Source organism: Austrofundulus limnaeus, unplaced genomic scaffold (assembly GCF_001266775.1).
Source record: "Austrofundulus limnaeus strain Quisiro unplaced genomic scaffold, Austrofundulus_limnaeus-1.0 Scaffold60, whole genome shotgun sequence".
Lineage (NCBI taxonomy): Eukaryota > Metazoa > Chordata > Actinopteri > Cyprinodontiformes > Rivulidae > Austrofundulus > Austrofundulus limnaeus.
The window spans coordinates 1380905-1400027 of NW_013952462.1; the positions used below are offsets into that span (position 1 = coordinate 1380905).

The following is a 19123-nucleotide window of genomic DNA, read 5'->3' on the forward strand; positions in this document are numbered from 1 at the left end:
AAAAAAAAAAAAAAAAAACCTTCCAACACAACTTTACAACATATTTAGGTATCTACTTTGACTTGCTTTAAAAAATAATGGCAAAATATTTTCCTTTACAGATTTGTTTTAATGTAGTTACAGATTTGCAATGATGCCATTTTGTACAGTTTGTTTACTTTCTGATTCAACTGTGTGACATTTGAACTGTGTTTGGTGAACGTAAAAATAGTTTCCAAAAGCTTTAGCCATGATTCTTAGGTTTCTTTTGATACCAAACATGTCCAGGTTTAACTGACAGATATCAAGTTAAAAGAAGTGAAAAGAAATCGAAAACAGAAAAAGCTGRATTGCCCCCCGGGGGCATTGGGCTCAAGAGGTTAATGTGACCTTACGGAGAGAAAATAAGCAACAAGTATTAKGTTCTTTGTGTAAAGTTTATAATAACTCAAGCAAAACACAAAGGCACAAATTAGAAGTGAAAGACAATGATTACAATATTTAATATTCTGTGACAAAATCTCTACAGGGAACGCTAATTAAACATTTGTTAGCAGACATCAAGATCATATCCAGCAWAAGAGCATTATAATCAGGATGATGAAAAGCATAAAGAAACGTAAAAATATAAAAATAAAGCCAAATAAAARGACGGAGAAACCCTTTTGTACAGAGTCCTATAAGAACCAACTGAACATGTGTGCAATTTGTTGCATTTCCTTTTTGATGCTTTAAAAAACCAGTAAATCAGTTTCCATCTGCTTTACTTTACATTCAGGAAGTTAATAAAAACAAAATTCAAAATTAAAATCACAGCTGTAGGAAAAAAAATCCTACCGAGCACAAAAATGTTGATAGACACATGGGGCAAGTTCAAGTGAGGTATATCATCATCTTTCATTAAAAAAACATGATTAAATTAAAATATAAATCAAATGGAGATTTTCAGAAATAAAACTGTCTTGGTTAAATTAAGCAAATAAATGCAGGGAATTTGGCAAATTTTCAGATTAGACTAACTAACTTAGTGTCAAGAAAAAGAGGGGAAAATTTAGTTATTGTTGCCTTAAATAACAGGAAAAAAAGGTGAAAAGAACGAGGTGATCARTCATGTGTTTGTGTTGTTCCACTGCAGTTAAAATAGAAACCCAATGAGGCAGAAGCAGAAGACAGCACTTGGTTTCATTTCAGATATACATATCCATGCCATTTACAAATCAGGAGGGGAAAAGAAAAACAAAATAGTAATCTTCACCTTTAACCTGTTTAGGTTAGATACACGACAGTAAGGGACACTGTACAAAAAAAAAGATCAAATACAATGAAAGCTCCAAACATGACCCCCCTCCCCTCCCCCCACCACATTCCTTCATATAGTTCAGCACTGAGGTTTTGCCTTTTGACAAACGGGTGTGCGTACACAAGTTTGATCCAGATACAATCACTCACTTGATAAAGACGCTAGGACATGTTAAAAGAATACTCATTGGACATTCAAGAGGACACTTTATCACTTTGTTCTTTAACAAAAATAGACACGGCTTTTTCCAGCCTTGAAATTCCCTCTCAGTATATATGTATAAAATTATGTCTCGTCTATTTACACGTCAGATTGTGATCTGAAGGYTTTAGAAAGTTGCTGCTCCGTCGCTGCTGGGGGTCGTGGGTAGTGCACGGTCAGCGTCAAGCTCTAAAGGGCAGACGATGATCTCGAGTGTGGTTCTACGGAGCGGCTCGGTGGATTTTGTTCTCCRGCTAAGTCCTGTCAGCAGCTGACAGACGACTGAGCTGAAATGATTGTAATTAGTCGACTGATTGTGAGCTGTGAGTGGTCGAAGAGGCGACCTGCTACACGCCTGTCCTGGTCTGTAGCTACTGTGGACAGATGGGTATTTTTGCGSAACACATTTATTAATGCTATTTTTGATCAGCCTCGCCCTTTTCAGTGTGTAACTATTTAGACATGACTGAAAAATAAAGTTTCTATGACTGTGCTTATTTCTTAGTCTCCACTGTTTTGAAGTCAGCTGAACTCTTCTCAGGTCTAATTGTTAATCCACATCTGGAGCAGACTATCTGCGAAAAATCATCACAGAATCCCTGCTCAGGTGTTCAGTATGGCCTTTTATTGATCTTTATTGAAAAAAAATACCCTAATCTGAATGACTTCGCTTGAATTTCTGAAAGCTACAGTTGTTTTCTTGCGAGGGTCTTTTAATTTTAGAACAGACGTGGCAGTGTTTCTCGATGAGTTGGTAACATTCTCGCAGATTCTCTGCTCGTCAGCTTTGCAAAGCAGAGTTTCTCCGTTCGTGACGAATGGACGTGTAGCTCKGCGGCCCTCTTAAACAGATGATTGGTCCCACACCTGCAAGATAAAGTCAGTGACACATTCAGATCYGCTATCGTTATAACTAAAGGTGGAGTTCACTTCTGGACTGACAAATTATAGTTCTGCAATTTAATTATTACAAAGCCAAAGCACTGGACAAACTGAAAAATGCTCTAAAATTTATAGAGCTTTCCTTAATATCAGCTGCTAAAACATTTGACTTGGTCAGCCTAAAGATATCCAGGATAAATCAAGGCATTAGAGAGAAAAAGATCAAATACATTCAGCTACAGTCCCTTTAAAACCTTGGTCCTTCTTGCTCAATCAGGGATAATAGAAATAGCTTAAAGGGGAGTAGTATGCAAAATTAACTTTTTTGAGCTTCATATCAAGCTGTCTTTCTTTCATCAAAATATACCCAGAGTGTTGCTTTCACTCATTCATGCATGTTTGTGAAATCTTTGAATCTCCTGAGGCCATGTGGAGCTGTCTAAACAACTGCTGGTACAAAGCACCGCCTGTTTGTACATAGCTCCGCCCTTGAGCTCATTCTGCAGCCGAGCTCTCAAATCACAGCGTACCCCTTCCCTGAAGCATTGTTACGAAGACGTGCTGAAATGGGAGTGTCAGAAATGGTAGGAGGTTCTCAGTTGTTGTGTTCTTGAGCAAGACACTTCACCCCTAATGCCTGTGATGCGTGTCCCATCAGTGTATGAATGTGATTGGCACTGATTAGTCTCCARAGATGATTGTACATGTTAGTACATGTTAGCTTTGTAGAGACACAAGAGAGTGCTGTGCGAATGAGGGCACAGATTGTAGTGTGGAGTGCTTTGAAAGGCGCTTTATAAGTACAGTCCATTTACCATAGYCACTTGATTGTGGTATAGAATTGAACTATGTGTACTAGGTAGGTGTAATACAGTTCACTGTACAGTAGGGCTGCCATGATTAGTTGACTAGTCACCATTATATCGACTATTAAAATAGTCAACGACTAATTTAGTCATTTTTTTGTTCTTTACTTTGTTTTTCTCTCCAAACTGCTTTGACACCTTCCACTGCCACATCTGCCTTTCTGTCCTTGACACACATGCACAGTAGTGGTAACTGGGGTAGGCCGTGGACATCACAAGACATTATACAGACAGGCTCTGGTATCATGGCTACCCGGCAACAGAGCTCAAAAGTGAGATCATTTTAAGAAAATGAAAGAGAAACCTGTGCAATATCTGCAGAGCAGAACCTACTTTCCACAGCAATTATTTTTGGTTAGCATATAGCTATGTAGCTCTATGTTTTATATTCAATTAACGTATGATCCGATTCGTCGACTAATCGAAAAAAATAATCGGTGATTAGTCGACTATAAAAATAATAGTTTGTGGCAGCCCTATTGTACAGTTAGTATTTTGTTATTATAATGATGTAAMGAAGGCAGAAATGAGTGTCAAACCTTGTTAACAGGGTTTATAGGTGTGCGTCCAGAGCCAGTGTGAAGCCTCTGTCGCTCTTCGAATCGTCCAGGAGATCTCTCCCTTCGAACATCCATCATCCGGCCGGGGGAGCGGTCCATGCGAGGGTCTGCCATGGCTCGACCCGGGGACCTCTCTAACCGGGGGTCAGCCATGGCCCTGCCGGGAGAACCCGCGATCCGGCTCTCCAGCATTCTGCCAGGAGACTTCTCTCTCTCCAGTGGACGGCTGGGGGACTTGTCCCGCCGAAACTCTGTGCGAGCCTCTCTGTAGCGGTGAGGTGTGCCGGGGTCGCCATGGACCAGAGGGTTGGAGGCGAGTCGTTTCGAGATGTGCTCATTGTAGGAGGGGGGCCCGCGCTTGTTAGGACTGTAGGGGAGGAACCCAGGTGTAAAGACATGCATGCACTGGTTAAGAGGAGTTTGTGTCTCAGGTCGAGGGCTTTGCTGGGCACTGTGGAAATCAGGTCAATAGGAGGGTGTGGAGATGGGGACTGACTCACAATCAGGCTAAATTAATTAGATAACAAGTGTATTGTTGTCTGAGATTAAAAGTGACCAAATCCATTAACTCTAGTTTGCTAAATGAGGTTGGAGTCAGTGATGACAACAGTAACTAAAGAACAAATATAATGCGTTTTTTTAAAATTGAGACCAGTCTCAGCTCATAAAATAATGCCTTTATTCATTGGTTTTCCTTTCTACAATTCACAGGATTAAAAAAAGGTAGTAAAAGTTAATTTTTTGTTTGCTTCTGCAGGGGTCGCCACAGATTTCACAATTGTTTTACACCAGACGCCCTTCCTGAAGCAAACTGGGTTTAAACCCGCAGCCTCAGGATCAAAAACAGTAAGAAAAAGGAGTCCAGACAAAGGTTAAGATTTTCCACAGATAAAAAATGAACCAATCCTCCTGCAAAAAACAAATTGACTGTGTTACTTCACCATTCATTAACAAGTTTAAACACTACATTGATCCATCACCAACCTGTGCCCCTCAGTGCCAGCTAAGCCAAGACCCATCAACACCAGTGTGCAAAAATTATACAAATACAAATAAAAGGGAAAAAAATTAACACTTTGCACTGTAGAGTCTGTGCACTAAAGTGACAAGGTTCATCTAAAACTCATTTAATAAATGACTAAACTGTTCAAATAATCCAACAAATAAGAAAAAACTATATGTATAATTTATTTTCTTTTTGTTTTACTTTATTGAGATGTGTTTTCCTCTCGCAGAATTACTTCAGTACAACAAATTAAATTTTCACTCTTTCCTCCAGCTGCTCTTCTAATCTATTTTCTTCTACAGGAAAGAAAAATGAAAGAAGGAATCAAATTTCTTCATTTGCATGCCTACAGAAAAATAAAACTGATAAAAATGCACAATGGGATTTGAGTCAGGGAGTCAAAACAACAGGTAGGCAGCAGTACAAATATGGCTGGAATAGAGATGCCACTACACTTTTACTCAGTGATGCTCTACATTTTTGACATGTTTTAAATCAAGGCAAAAAATAATAATTTATAAGAGAAAAAAATAAATGAAAATAAAGAGCTCAGAAGGTGCCTTGCGGATAAAACAAACAAGCACAACTGCGAGCTGTCGTTTTGTGCTCTCACCTGCGCCCGGAGCCGTTGCGCTGCAGATCTCCTCCACCTTCCTGACTCTGCACCAAATTGCCTTTGCAGCAAATCACCCGCAGCTTGTTCTGGTAGGAAGAGGCCAAGTAGATGGCTCCGGAGGAGATGGCCGGGCCCAGGTAGCGTGGGTTTGGGATGTCCAAGTGTGCGTAAGAGTGTGGCCTAGAAAGAGGCAGGAAGCTTTTAGATGATTCAAGTGAAACAAAGTGGGATTCAAAACCACAACACAGTCGTTAATACAGATTAAATTACAGTGTTCATAGTGTTGGGGCAGTTTTAGATAAAACCAGAGAACTGTCTCACCCGAGAGCAGAGTGTCCCTGGATCTCTATTACATCCAGAGAGTTGAAGTACGTCACAAACAGGTAGGGCTCTCTGTAGGCTGAAACACCAACACACCACTCAGTGTTATTTATGTGTTTGTCTTTGTTAACTAACRGAAGGTTACACTGCAAGCTGATTTACACTGACCAAATGAGAGGGGCAGACGGCTCCATTTGATATCGTCGGTTCTACTCCTGCGGCCGTATGTATCCACAAACACACCGAACTCTGCGCGACAGAATTCCAGTTAATGCTCAAAATGAACAACAAGCAACTGAACACAAAGGCTACATGTCAGGAAAAGCCTCCTTTTCCCCAGCAGAGATTCTGACATAAATACAGGGTTCCCACACCCTGGTCAACATCAAATTCAAGGATTTTCAAGGACAAGTGTAATTTTTGTCTGTTTTCACAAACTTTCCAGGGCCTTGAAATCATTTTTTCAAATTCACTAACTAAAGGATTTCAAGGACCCGTGGGAACCCTGTAAATAATAAATATTTTGCTCAGGTATATGTGACAGATAAGGGTCTAACCATGAAAACAGAGCAGGTATTCATCCTTCTGTGGGGCTGTGGTGACTTGGATGATGGAGATTGGGAAGCTGTGGGAGGATGCAGCAAAGACAGCTGAAGCTAGCGTAACGTCGTTTTTATCCAAGAACTCTGCAGAGACAAATCACCGGTGTTACTCAGCTTGTTAATAAGAATAACACATGCCTTTCATAGCACTCAAGGACACTGTAAAATAAAATACAATATAAAATACAGTAAAAAAAAAGAATAAAACAAAAACATAAATAGAGGTGAGGAGATGAAGGTGAAAGTGCCTTTGACATGCYTAGCCATGAAATACAAAAAGTCTAAGAAAATGTTTTTACATTGAAGAAACCTGGCATAAGAAACATGATTTGACCTGTTATATCACAGAATTGGCATATTTTCTTTTGAATTTGCTCATCTGAAGTGAAACAGGAAATGACATCAAAGGGGAACTCATTGAGAAAGAAATCTCCCTTGTTTTTGTTAACTGAAACAGTATATTCTTCTCTACAATCTGTGATATTAGCCATTTTAGCAACGCTGTTTACATTCAGACATTCTCCTTTGACATCACTTCCTGTTTCTTCACAGGTGAATACCTCAACAACTGTTCATCTCAGCGGCGTGAAATCATTTTTACAATATATTATCAATGTTATCTTTCCAAAAATACATTCATATTTATTATAAAAGTTGATATCATAGGCACTTTAAACAGAATACGCCTGTTTAAAAAAACTTTTAATTCATGATTAAAAAATGGAGATGATGGGAGAGTTTTAATGTCCAGGAGAGCTGTCTTTCTCCAGACTCTTAACCTGAAGTCCTCTCAGTGAGAAAAGCTGTTTTTAACAAGGGTAGATTTAGTGCAAACAAGAAGAATGTCTGTTTTGCTACTGTTTAATTTGAGGAAGTTGCTGGTGAAACRGCACCTGATACCATAAAAACAGTCAGACAGTGAGGTGGGTGGGAGGGTGGAGGCAGGTAGGTGTAATTTAGAAAAGCCTGAAATAACTGAATCACACTGCTGTAAACGTCATTGGACAAGCATRTGGTCATAAAGAAATAACAGTTCAAATGTTAATAACATACCTTCCAGCACATACTGCTTCATCTCTATCTCATAGAACTTGTTGGTGCCAATAATGATGCTGTAGCCGGTGAAGTGAATGCAGCTGCACGGCTCTGATGTCTCAATCTCCTGCAAATAGAAACAAAGGTGAACTGAGCCACCTCGTAAAACCCATGACTCTCTGAAGCGTCTACGCTGCCTCCAAAACGCTCCGCCACGCCGTCTGTTAGCTGTCGACCACCCCGATGCTTATTTACCTTTCTGATGCAGAACTTGTTGAGGCTTTCATTATATCGCAGAATTGTAATCTTGTTAGGCATAGCGGCGCAGATACAGAGCCCATTATCAATCTGTAAAGACAAAAACAACCGCAGTCAGGCTGGCAGTAAAGTATCTGCAATGAAACAACGRGGCACTGGGTTGTTACTGTGAAGTTCAGCTAATTAACTGCGAATGAATGACAGTCTGGAGGGATTTMTCTGCTCCGTTAACAGCCTGACTCGCCTTGCCGGAGGAGAAGAGGTGGCATCCCTTCACCGTCTCAAAGATGAAGGGATGGAGGTCAGGCTGAGCTGGGAGATGAGACTGGGACAAAGACTGCTTCACCTTCTTGATTTCCACCAGACACAAAGCTCTCTCCTCCCCTGAGAGAAACATGAACCATGTCATCATAATGAGATATATATTGTGCTGTTTATTTTACMTCTTTAAAACGCAATTAGGTCCAAGCTCTCATGCAGGTTCAATACATCTTATAAACAGCAATATCTGATTTAGAAAAAGAAACAGCAGCTACTTTGACTATTTAAGATGATGGCTTCAGTTTACTGGGATTTTATTGACCTGTGATCATCAGCAGCTTATCAAGCTCCTTTAAGATCTGGATCTGGAAAACTGAGGTCAGGCCAGGGATGTGGGTCAAAGAGTTTTTAATGACGTTGAGGGCATACAACCCTTCCTCAGAGCCAACCAAGACAATCTGCATTAATAAAAAAAAAAAAGGAACATATAAGCTTAGCATGTTAAACAATTAGTGGTCAGTTGACACCGTCTAACCATGTACCTGGTCGGTGAGAGGCAGGGTGCAGTTGATGTCCAAGCGATCATCACCCTCCAGTTTCAGCAGAGAATTGCCCAGAAGTTTCTATCGAGACAAGAAATAAAGAGAAGCAGACGACATTGAGACTGGTTGGAGAAAGTATCCTGAAAATTAGTTAAACGAGAGCAAGTAATCAAGCATGGAGGCAGCCAGAGACTTTACAAACACTAAACTYATAAAGCTTCAAAATTATAAGGCTATGCTTCTAAATAAGAAGCGGGTGTCTGAACCACACAACTGATATATTATATGTCCTTTAAGTAAACAGTAAAATCTAGTTTTAGGTTAAGCAAAGAATGGTGTTTATACAATTTGGTTAAAATATGTAATTTTCTTTTTACATCTTTTAGACCAGTGTTTCCCAAAGTTGGGGTCGGGACCCAAAGTGGGGTCCTGAAACATCAAGGTGGGGTCCTGACAAGATTTTCTGAATTAATTACATTTTTGCCGTAATTGTTACAAAGGAGTGAGGTTAGTCTATTTAAAATGGATAAATGTAGTATAAAAATAATGTTACTATGGTAAATGGTAAATGGTACTGAACTTATAGAGCGCTTTTCAAGTCCCTCCGGACCCCCAAAGCGCTTTACACTAACAGACATTCACCCATTCACACTCACATTCACACACTGATGATGGCAAACTACACTGTAGCCACAGCTGCCCTGGGGCACACTGACAGAGGTGGGGCTGCCTTGCATCGGCGCCACCGGACCCTCTGACCACCATCAGTAGGCAAGGTGGGTGAAGTGTCTTGCCCAAGGACACAACGACTGAGACGGCTGGACGGGGGATCGAACCAGTGACCTTCTGGTTCCAGGACGACTCCCCTAACCACTCCGCCACAGCCGCCCATGTTTAGTTGACCTGATACAAATGTTTATCATCCAGAAATAGTTGTGGCCACAGGTCTCTGCTACTGTTATTTTGTGGGTCAAAAGCTGAAAAGTTTTGGAACCAGTGCACTTTGGTTCCCAAAGTTGGGCTTGGGACCCAATTATGGGTCATGAAGCACCTTGGATAATCTCCAGAAATCAATTTAAAGGGTAATAAAATAATTGCTGATGTAATATTTTCCCTATAATTATTACAAAAACACAAAATAAGTATAAATAAGTATTTATATTTGTGTACAAACTGTTTAGATTGTCAAAAAGCCTGTGTTTTTAGGGTTATTAACGAAGTTCYTGTACTCAGACCAGTAATATTTGGGGTCACAAGTTTTTGCAATGCATATTTTGTGGGTCAGAAGATAAAAAGTTTGGGAACCACTGTTTTAGACCGCACCAGAGTCTTAATTTGCCATGTTGTTCTGTTAAACAGCCTTAGACACAAAATGTTTGCATGTACCACTTCCTGAGTGAATCTGGACTGAAAAAGACTAAATTAGCACTCAGTTTTAAAATTAAGACCTCGCAGGTCATTTTGACRCAAGTGCAGCAGGAGGGATGAGTGTTGGGGGAGTGATGCAGCAGAACGGAAAAATATCTCAGAAAGGAACTCTATGGATGAAAGAACCATAATGTTTTACATCAGTCATATAAAAACACTTACAAAGTTATGAAAAATTACACAACATACCGTAGTTGTAATGTTACACAGAGAGCCAAATTTCAGGTAAAAATGTAATTATTAAACATTTAAAAGCATTTCTTGGTAGGCAGAGGTGGGGGAGGAGGGGTGGGGGGCATTTTTGTTTAAACAGAAAGTTGAGAGGAAAACATTTCTTTCCAAAGCTGAAAGAAAACAACACATAAGCACCAACAGCTGATGCTCACTGATGTTGTGTCATGTTTCACTGAGMGGGGCTTAAGCACAGCTTTTGCAGAAGCATGCAAGGCAGCATAGGACACAACGTGTGCAGCAGCTCATTCACTCCCATGCATTAAAACAATAGTTCAGACCTTTTAATGTGGGGTTCTGTGGACTATTATCTGTTGTAGWCCGCTCTTAAAGGGGCATCAGGACATCCATATATTCCAAAAGATCTGAAATATTGCTTTTCTGTGAATTCCCAAAATGTTCTTTTAAGGGAAACTAATTCTTTGACCATATTCTGTGCCTGAGCCTGAAACCTGTGAAGCTGCAGTAAAAGGGCACCAGTGTCGTATGCGTACTCGTGTACAGTTAGATCATGCTCAGTCGGTCGGGCGACTGAAGCCCAAGCATCCATGCAGCTACTTACTGTACCTGAACCAGAGGGGACAGGTTCTTCTGTCTTTTAGAACCACCTGCCTATATATGATCCACATAACCGAGGTGAATGGAGAAACAAACATGTGCACGCACAATTCACACACACGGTTTAATCACATAAAGACAACAAATAAATACAGGATGTGGATATTGAAAACATGCAGAGAGACAGAGACAGAGAGAGAGAGAGAGCGAGAGACAGAAGAGGAGGAGGGAAAAAGAAGTGATGAAAAAAGAAGTGAAGCCGGGTGTTGAATGAAAGCAGTCAAAACATCTATTTTTTATGCACTTAACTTCAACTTTTACTTAACAAGTACCTAGGCTTGAATTAAGAAAGCTTTGTTTACACCTCTTATATACAAATTTTCTTTAACTTTGAGCTCCACAAATTACTTCTAGAACAAGAAGTAATTTATGTTAYATGTATATTAGACACTTACAGCGTCAGCTTCTGCTTTGTCTTTAGATCCACGACTTCCAGCCACAACCGACTCCAGCACGGCCACCCAGCGCTGCTTGTCAGGGAAGCTGGGAGCCATGAAGTAGAGGGACTGTCCTGGCCAGCAGGTGGTGTGGGGATGGGACTCGAGCTTCAAAACATATGGGATATCTGTGGACGGGAACGAAAACACGTTTCAGACGTTTACTCTGCTGGCAACTACATTTCATTTCACAGAGGAGTTTAATGAATTCAGCAGATGATAAATTTAAAGGAGACATATAATTTTTACACATTGAAATCATTTGGTTGGGGTCTATATAAAGTGGGACTGCAATGCTTTTTTCTGAATTCCTCCTTATTGTAACTCCACAAGCCCCTCGTTCACCTCTTTTCTGAGGTGTCACTCAGATCAACTCGTTTTGGGGCTGTCTCTTAAGATCCAAACAAGGCACTTTACAGGTTAGGGTTAGGGAAGACTTGTCRATCCAGACTTACACGTTGGAGCCAGAGTCTGACCCAGAGCCAGAGGAGATTGAGGATGATAAAATTATAGTTGGCTAAATTCAATTTTTTTACACTCCTAGAGAGACTACAAGAACACAACAAAATGCATTTAGTGGCTAAAAAAAAGTGTATTTTGCATGAAATATCCCATTTAATGTATGTATGTACAGTATGATGAGTAGCAGGATTAGCTGTAGCTGGTTCTGGTTCTGTACCTGACTTGGCGGTGTTGATGAGCTCAGACGTGCCGACAGCTCCATGAACGGTCACGTCTCCATCGGGTAAACAGAGCTCAAACTCCTCCTCAGCCTTTACACAGTCTAGAGGAGGAGAATAAAAAACAACTTGTTTATTATGATCTTTACAGAAAAATGTAATCTTAAATTATAACTAAACCTGCTTCACTAAATGTGTAATGTTTGAAAATAAAAAACAAACATTCGTCATACTGACCTTCCCTGGGCTCATTGTCATAGATTGACAATTTGGTTCCATCAAGAACCACATACTTCCTCTCCCACCCTTGTTGGCCACGCTTTGCATTTCTGCACAAAAACACAGATGTATGAATTTAATGTTGTTTACATTTGATTATGACTGTACTAAAAAAAAAAAAAAAAACTTACCTTGGCTGCTTCATCCATCCCTCCAAACGAACGTGTCCCGTCGCTTCTTTGACTTGTAGTGCAGGAGAGTTTGCCTTTTCTCGGCACAAAGCCTCTGAGAAGTGAGTGGCATACTCAGCCGGCAGACCGCAGGTGGCTGGCAGACATGGTGAGCATTTAGGGTGACACAAGGTGTGGCACTCTAACAGAACAGAGAAAAGAAAAAAATATCTACTCAACTCACGGTGATGTCAGAGATTCAGGCTTGAGAGATCAAWAATCACATATAGACATTCATATCAACTCCGCTTTGTTGCTTTGGGAATTAAATAAACTGGCACACAGTCTTTTTATCTTTGTTTTAAGACTCATAACTGCCAAAATAAAATCCACAGACAAAGCTGATTCATTAATTTAAAAGGTTGTGTTACAGGGAACAACTCCTCATTTGCCTGGCCAATAATATTCCCTAGAAACACTTCGGCAGCACGATACAGACCTAAGCAAGTGGCAGCCTGTCGTCCAAAATGAACAGTGTCCAGGCAGACGGCACATTTGGCAGCCCTCATGTTCAGGCCCACGGTGAAGCGATGGGGGATGTTGTGATGCATTCTCTCTTTGACGCGACGACCGAACTCTGCGATGCACAAGAGGGTAAAAGAAGAGGCTGTTACTGGAAGGAGGGAAATGAAACACCCTGATATTCTGAAAGGGGGTTAATAACTGCAGCGGTCAGCAAAGATTCATATTAGATGCATTTTTTTCCCAAGCAATATGACTGAATTTGATTAATGAATTGGTTATTTGAATTGCAGATATAAAGAGAGTGCCCCAGAACTTTAAAACAGCCAAATTAAAATCTGATTGCACATGCCAATAAGCATGAAATGTATTAAAATGCTTTTGAGTGAAACTATCCTACAATACGCTATCTAGAAATGACAGAAAAGAGGCAACAGCGTCACATCAAAATCTGAGCACTAAGGGGGGAAAAAAGTCTTTGGTTAAGTTGAAGTCAAGCCAATAACAAGCAGCAGAACAGGTATGACGATGGGCATGAGTCATCACAGCACAACATGCGTGTACAGGTGAGGAGCTCAGGTGACTGGAAACTGACGACTGCTAACTTACTTTCAAACGTGACCCTCCTCTTTTCTGTGAGGAGCAAGAGGAAAGAGACAGAAAGGAGACAGCAGTCTAACAAGAGCTAGGTGCGAGCAAAAATCACACGGACAACACGAGCCTGCATCACAAAGCAGGTTCACCTTCAGGAGAAATGATTTCTTCAAGCTCTCTGCTGATTGGCTCTCTCTGCGGAGCTTTGCACTTCCACAAAAAGTGGAATTTGTTCAGATTAACTCGACGTCTTTTTTCCAACAGAGCCAGTTACACGACTGTTGGCTTGTTTCTGCTTTTTGATGGGATCCACTGAACGACTTACACAGGTCTGAGCTGCAAAGGTCATTAATGTGTTTTAGCTTTTTGATAAAGGAGGGCCTAAATTAAAGTCTAAGTTCAAATCACTGTTTTATATTCAGAAACAACTAAAGAAGCTGTATTTTATGTCAGGTGTGAAAATATTATTGTAATACATTATTTATTTCAGTAAGTAATCCTGCTTTGTGAAACTGGCATTTGAGAAAACACAAACAATAACACTTGACATCAACAAAACAGGTGAGTAAGGAGTCCAAGCATCAGGCTAAATGTTCCTGTGGGAAACAAAACCTCAACTTTAAGACCAGAAATCTAGACTTCACCGTCAGGCTGATTACTGAGAGACATTTTGTTTTTCCTGTGTGAATCTCATGACTGTGACGAACCTTCAGGTGTAGATGTCTCCTTGCAGCGAGTGGAGGGGTTGAGCAGGCTGCTGGGGTTGGGTTGATGCTCCGGTGATTTGACGATGGCGGACATGAGGATCTGATGTCGGGCCTGGGCCGGRGTGGAGGGAGCCACGTGCTCCTGTGCTTTGAAATGAGCCGCTGGGTCACCGAGTAAAAAAATACAAACAAAACAAGCGGTTATAAAAGCTAAATCTGGAACGTATTATATCCAGTTTAACAAACAAGAGATAAAGAAACCCAACTCGATAAAACTCTGAGAAAAACTGCGTGACTGGCACATCACCCACAAAAGGATTTCACATGCTGCTACGTAGACTACATCCAGCAAACACAAGAACGCGGTGACGAACAATGAGAAATACTGACATGTTGACAGCGGCTGTCATCTATGGGAAATTTAAAACCCCCCAAAACATTCAAAGACTTTAAAGGAGGGGTGTCTTTTACGGCTGGTGTCAAAAACTTTCCAGAGTCTTGAACATATATATATTTTTTCAAATTCACAAACTTTCATTGAGTTCAAGAACCTGTGGAAACCCTGTTTTAAGTATAATTGATTTTTTTTCTTCTTTTTTTTTTTAATAATTAGAGTTAAAGGCTGGCTCCTACAGAGGATSTTTCAAAACTCAGCATGTTGGTAAATGTTTTCACAATAAAATCTAATTGTAAGAAAATGAAATATTTGTAAGAGTACAGAGTACATTTATTTTTAAAGAGCCCAAATGTTTCCCATCTCAAATTTTCCYATTTTGTTTTTAATTCAAGTTTTGGTCAATTTTTTTAAAGTTTTAACAACAAACATTTCCCAAAAATTTAAAGGACATGTTTGGACAGTAGTCAAAAGTTTGGTTTTTTGAATGCTCCAAATGCCATTAAAACACAAATCATTGGATAACAAGGAACAACAGTTTTGGGGGAAAACTTTTAAACAAATTTCTGGTCAATCACCYGGTAATTAATAGCAACACTAAAATCAATGCATGATTTAGGGCTGGTGTAACTTTTGACTGGRTAGTTGCAGGCACGATACAAAAACTGACCTACAGTTTTAACAATAGTGTCTTYTTAAACTTAACTAGACTTACAAAGCTCCAGCATCAATAATCAAGTTACTGTCTCCTCATGCGTTAATGAGCGCCACGTTTAAAGACTCCTCCTACCTTCTTCTCTAAGGGATCGTAACTCTATCCTCATCTTGTGTAAGGCGTCTTCTAGCTCTGCACACCGTGAGCGCTCCTTGTCCAGAGCTACTTTCATGTCACCGTACTGCATGGGAACAGCCGGCTGGGCCTGCTGAGCTAGCGCCCCATTGGTGGTGGTGCCTACATCCTCCCGCCGCCGCCCAAATATACCCTGAGCAGAATAAAAACACAGTGAGGATTTAAAAATAATAAATTACCTTGAAGCTGATGGTTAATCTAATACATAAAAAAAACACACTGATGGTTTAATATTTTCCCAGACCTTCTTTTTTTTGGTGGGCTGGTCCATTTTGGCCTGCAGGAAGTCGATGAGTTTGGTCTGCTGGGAGATGGTCCCTTCCATCTTCACTTTCTCGTGGGAGTAAACAGCCTGCAGCAGCACGGAAATCAGAAGCTCAGAGATGGAAACACTTCTAAAGTTAACTTTATAAATAAGTCCCTTTGGGAAAACATGAATRGTGCTCGTATCTTTTTACCTGTCAACATCAGTTGCACAGTTTTATTATCTAACTAGGAGCTTKTTTTATTGATGCAGATGATCTTTATATAAAAGCTACAGAACTGAGCACCTGTATATTTTCCAGCTGGTACTCCAGATCTGTCCTTTCAGTTTTGAGCATGTCCGTTTGGTCCAGGGCATCTTGAAGGCCTTGAGTCAAACGGAAAATGTGGCTTTTTTGGAGGTCCATTTGCTGCTGCAGCTTCCCTTGCTGTGGGGAAAAAACCACAGAACAATTAAAGCTGCAATCCYGTTTACAGTAGTCCACTATGCGCTRGGTCCATTTGTACCTCTTCCATCAGCCTCTGTTTGAGTTCTCTCTCCGTCTCCAGTTTCTGTTGTAAGCTGCGGGCGTTCATCTCCAGCATGGCGTGTTTCTTCTCCAGATCATTGAGCTGAGGGAAGACGTGAGTGCATGTCAAACTGTAACACAAGCCAGCCTCAAACACTAATAGGATTCATCTCTGAGACAGATAAACTCACTGCAACCTAAGTGTACACTGGTAAAGCTAAAATTAAAGCTAATTAGGAAATGTCCAACTGATATGACAATGTTTGTGAAAATACATCCTGTCCGATAAAGACTTCCCTGCTGGTTGTCACAACATTATTTCAAATATTTGGCGRATGAATTCTTTTAGAAACAAGCAGCAAAGGCTAAAACAGATGTTTTATGGACACAAAGCGTGATGGAGAAGATTTACACAGAATTCATGACATGTTTGTTGTGTTTTTGCTGCACAAAAGCCATCAAACTGAACAGGCTTTTATTCTTTTTGTTGTTTAATGTGGGTACTTTTCGAAGTTGCCGAGTTTAAAACAAATCTGTATCTACAGGGTTAAAAGGTATGTGACAGACTCACTGTATCAGACAGACTTTCAGCCTTCAGCCGTTGCTCCTTTAAGGCCTGCTGTAAGGCCATTATCTCAGCCTTATGTTCTTTAACCGCCAGCTCCACGGCCTGACGAGACTCCGTGCTGCGCTGCTCTGCACGCAGCCTATGAACAGCAGTAAAACAAGTTTTAACGTCTGGGTTTAAAATCATGTTTTGGTTGTAAGTGTTTGTGCAAAATAAAAACRTAAATGATACCTGTTCTGTTTTTCATTATCCAGAAGTCTCTGCATGTCTCTGGTGCGTCGCTCCGCTTGGTTTTTTTCATCCTCCAGCGCGCCCCTCCACGCCTCCCACTGCCTCTCCTTCTCCAGCAACTCGTCGTTTAGAGACTCCAGCTCCACCACCTGCTCCTCCAACATGCTGCATGTTGTCTTCAGTGTCTCAATGTTCTGGGGGCAGACGTGACACAACAGACTGAAAGGAACATCTTTCGCAGCTTTTGGCAACGCCGTGTGGCGACTGTGTCTGAAGTTGTCGCCGACTGCAGCATGGTTTTAGGTGTCACGAGGCGATTGCTACRAAAGGATTTCTGTGGCTCTGAATGTGTTTGTCAACATTAAACCATTGCTGCTCATCTTTTTTTACTGCGTCTCTAAAAGTATCTTTCCATCCAAGCTCCTAAAGGTAAGGTGTTTTTACCTGTTTCTGGTTGTTGAGGTGCATCTCGCGGTCAGCCACCTCCCTCCTGAGGCGGTCCACCTCCTGGCTGAGCTGCAGCTTGTCCTCCCGCTCGTCTGATGCTTCGTCGAGCTGTTTTGACAGGTAGAAGTTCTGGCGGTTCAGCTCGGCGTTCTCCTGGCTCAGCTGAGTAAGCTGTTCCTCCAGGTCAGTGATCACCTGGGGCAAAACAAACAGGAAGACGTGTCGGCTCTGGAAAACTGTCCAAGCTCACAAAAAAAAGTGATTCGCTGCGATAAAAAATTAAGTCAGCGTTATAATGATTCTTGTGCTTAACAATGACATTTTAAGTAGATGACAACTTTTACAATTCAATTTACATAATGAATAATCATAAATCTTACGACAGTTTTTTTCCTTGTTAAAGCAGAAAAAAGGCAGTGGAGCACTTACTGAGCAACTGTCTCTTAAGGCATCAAATTTGCGCTGAATCTCATCTCTGTGGTTCTGTAAAAACAAGAGAAAAAGCAAATAAATGACACAAGTACAACCAAATTACCACATATAATATGATTACCTAATATAATCAGGGATGACGATTTTCTACACCTCTTAAATATAAGCATGGGTAAAATTATAAAATGAAGCATAGTTTTGATTGCTGACTTAATTCTTCCTCCTCATCATGCCCACAACCTTGTACGTATTAAAAAACAAAATCCAATAAAGAACAGGGTGGAAAATGATGGGRAACACCACTACAGGTACGCTGGCCTCCATCTGCTTTGATCACATCTACCGTATCAGTAATAAATGCTAATTATACTGCAGTTGCTTGTGAAACCCCCCCTCCTACCCTCAGCGCGGTGATCTCCTCCTCGGCCTCAGCYGTGGTCTCCTCCAGCTCGGTCTTAGCTTGCTGCAGCTGACTCTCCAAAGCGAGCCGTGCTGCCTGCAGGCTGCTGATCTGGGACTCGCGCTCTTGGAGAGACAGGGTCAACTCGGACACCTGTCTCTTAATTTCCAGTTTCTCCTCTTCATGTTCTAAGCCCATCTACAAGCAAGACAAAAAACAAGAGCGAATGTTATCTTTATATAGCAGCAATAAGTTGTAAGGAGGAAAATTAGATCGTTTTTAGCATTGTCCTGCTGTTTGTGCACCAATACAGTAAAACAAGTCAGAAAAAAATGATCTATATTTTTATAGCTTTGTGAGTTAAATGCATACAAGAAAAAAAAAAGAATGACATCAATTAAAGCAACAAGTGTCAACTGATATATACATTAAGATCTACACGGTCTCAAAATAAAAATCAAAATGCATTTAAGCTGRGTTTAAAAAAATAGAATAGCCAATTATTTCTGACAATAGGGTCCATATTTCGTGCGAGTGTGTTTGTAAGCGTGGGGACGGTGAGGCCAGCTATTAGTGCCAATCTGTGCATCACGTCTGAGTCACTCAGAGTGTGAGGAGGTAGAAATGTGACAACGAGCTGTCAAGCAGGAACATCTGCAGACGAGTTTCTCAAGAGAAAAGGGGAGATTTGTGTCAAAACGGTTTCTTAATGGAGTAGGTTTGCACTGAACACAGGAACACATCTGGAATTTTGGAATAAAGTTCTCAGCGAGGCGGACGAACAATGTGAAACTCCAATAAGTTCAAAACAAATAAAGAAACATTGGAACAATATTCTTTTTSTGCGTTTTTCTTTTTCTTAATTATAATGCAAGAAGATAGGTTGTCATTCTTTTCATTATTATGTAACTTTGATTTATAAAATGATAATAACTTTTAGTTAAAAGAAAATATGAATCAAAAATATAAAGAACATTATTATTTTGTTTATTA

General features: G+C 40.6%; 1 protein-coding gene across 7 annotated transcripts in view; it reads right to left on the minus strand.

Annotated features, from left to right (window-relative positions):
- Positions 1-397: 397 nt before the first annotated feature.
- The window catches only part of cita (citron rho-interacting serine/threonine kinase a), a 42347-nt gene continuing 23621 nt past the window's right edge, over positions 398-19123 (minus strand). For 2 of the 7 annotated variants that reach the window (XM_014009676.1, XM_014009675.1), the window contains exons 23-50: positions 18131-18328; positions 17728-17781; positions 17296-17493; positions 16852-17045; positions 16624-16759; positions 16051-16155; positions 15831-15971; positions 15524-15631; positions 15220-15412; positions 14036-14197; positions 13344-13367; positions 12712-12849; positions 12234-12414; positions 12061-12152; positions 11823-11927; positions 11102-11271; positions 10656-10700; positions 8430-8510; positions 8210-8345; positions 7871-8010; positions 7624-7716; positions 7387-7495; positions 6289-6417; positions 5900-5980; positions 5732-5810; positions 5408-5590; positions 3768-4155; positions 398-2347 (exon numbers count right to left, since the gene is read on the minus strand). In XM_014009676.1, the coding sequence (XP_013865130.1) occupies positions 2324-2347; positions 3768-4155; positions 5408-5590; positions 5732-5810; positions 5900-5980; positions 6289-6417; positions 7387-7495; positions 7624-7716; positions 7871-8010; positions 8210-8345; positions 8430-8510; positions 10656-10700; positions 11102-11271; positions 11823-11927; positions 12061-12152; positions 12234-12414; positions 12712-12849; positions 13344-13367; positions 14036-14197; positions 15220-15412; positions 15524-15631; positions 15831-15971; positions 16051-16155; positions 16624-16759; positions 16852-17045; positions 17296-17493; positions 17728-17781; positions 18131-18328 (3687 nt within the window). In that variant the 3' untranslated portion in view covers positions 398-2323. Of the gene's footprint in view, positions 2348-3767; positions 4156-4450; positions 4698-5407; positions 5591-5731; positions 5811-5899; positions 5981-6288; positions 6418-7386; positions 7496-7623; positions 7717-7870; positions 8011-8209; positions 8346-8429; positions 8511-10655; positions 10701-11101; positions 11272-11822; positions 11928-12060; positions 12153-12233; positions 12415-12711; positions 12850-13343; positions 13368-14035; positions 14198-15219; positions 15413-15523; positions 15632-15830; positions 15972-16050; positions 16156-16623; positions 16760-16851; positions 17046-17295; positions 17494-17727; positions 17782-18130; positions 18329-19123 lie in introns of those variants that run through there. The other 5 variants (XM_014009680.1, XM_014009679.1, XM_014009677.1 and 2 more) reach the window with 4 other exon arrangements.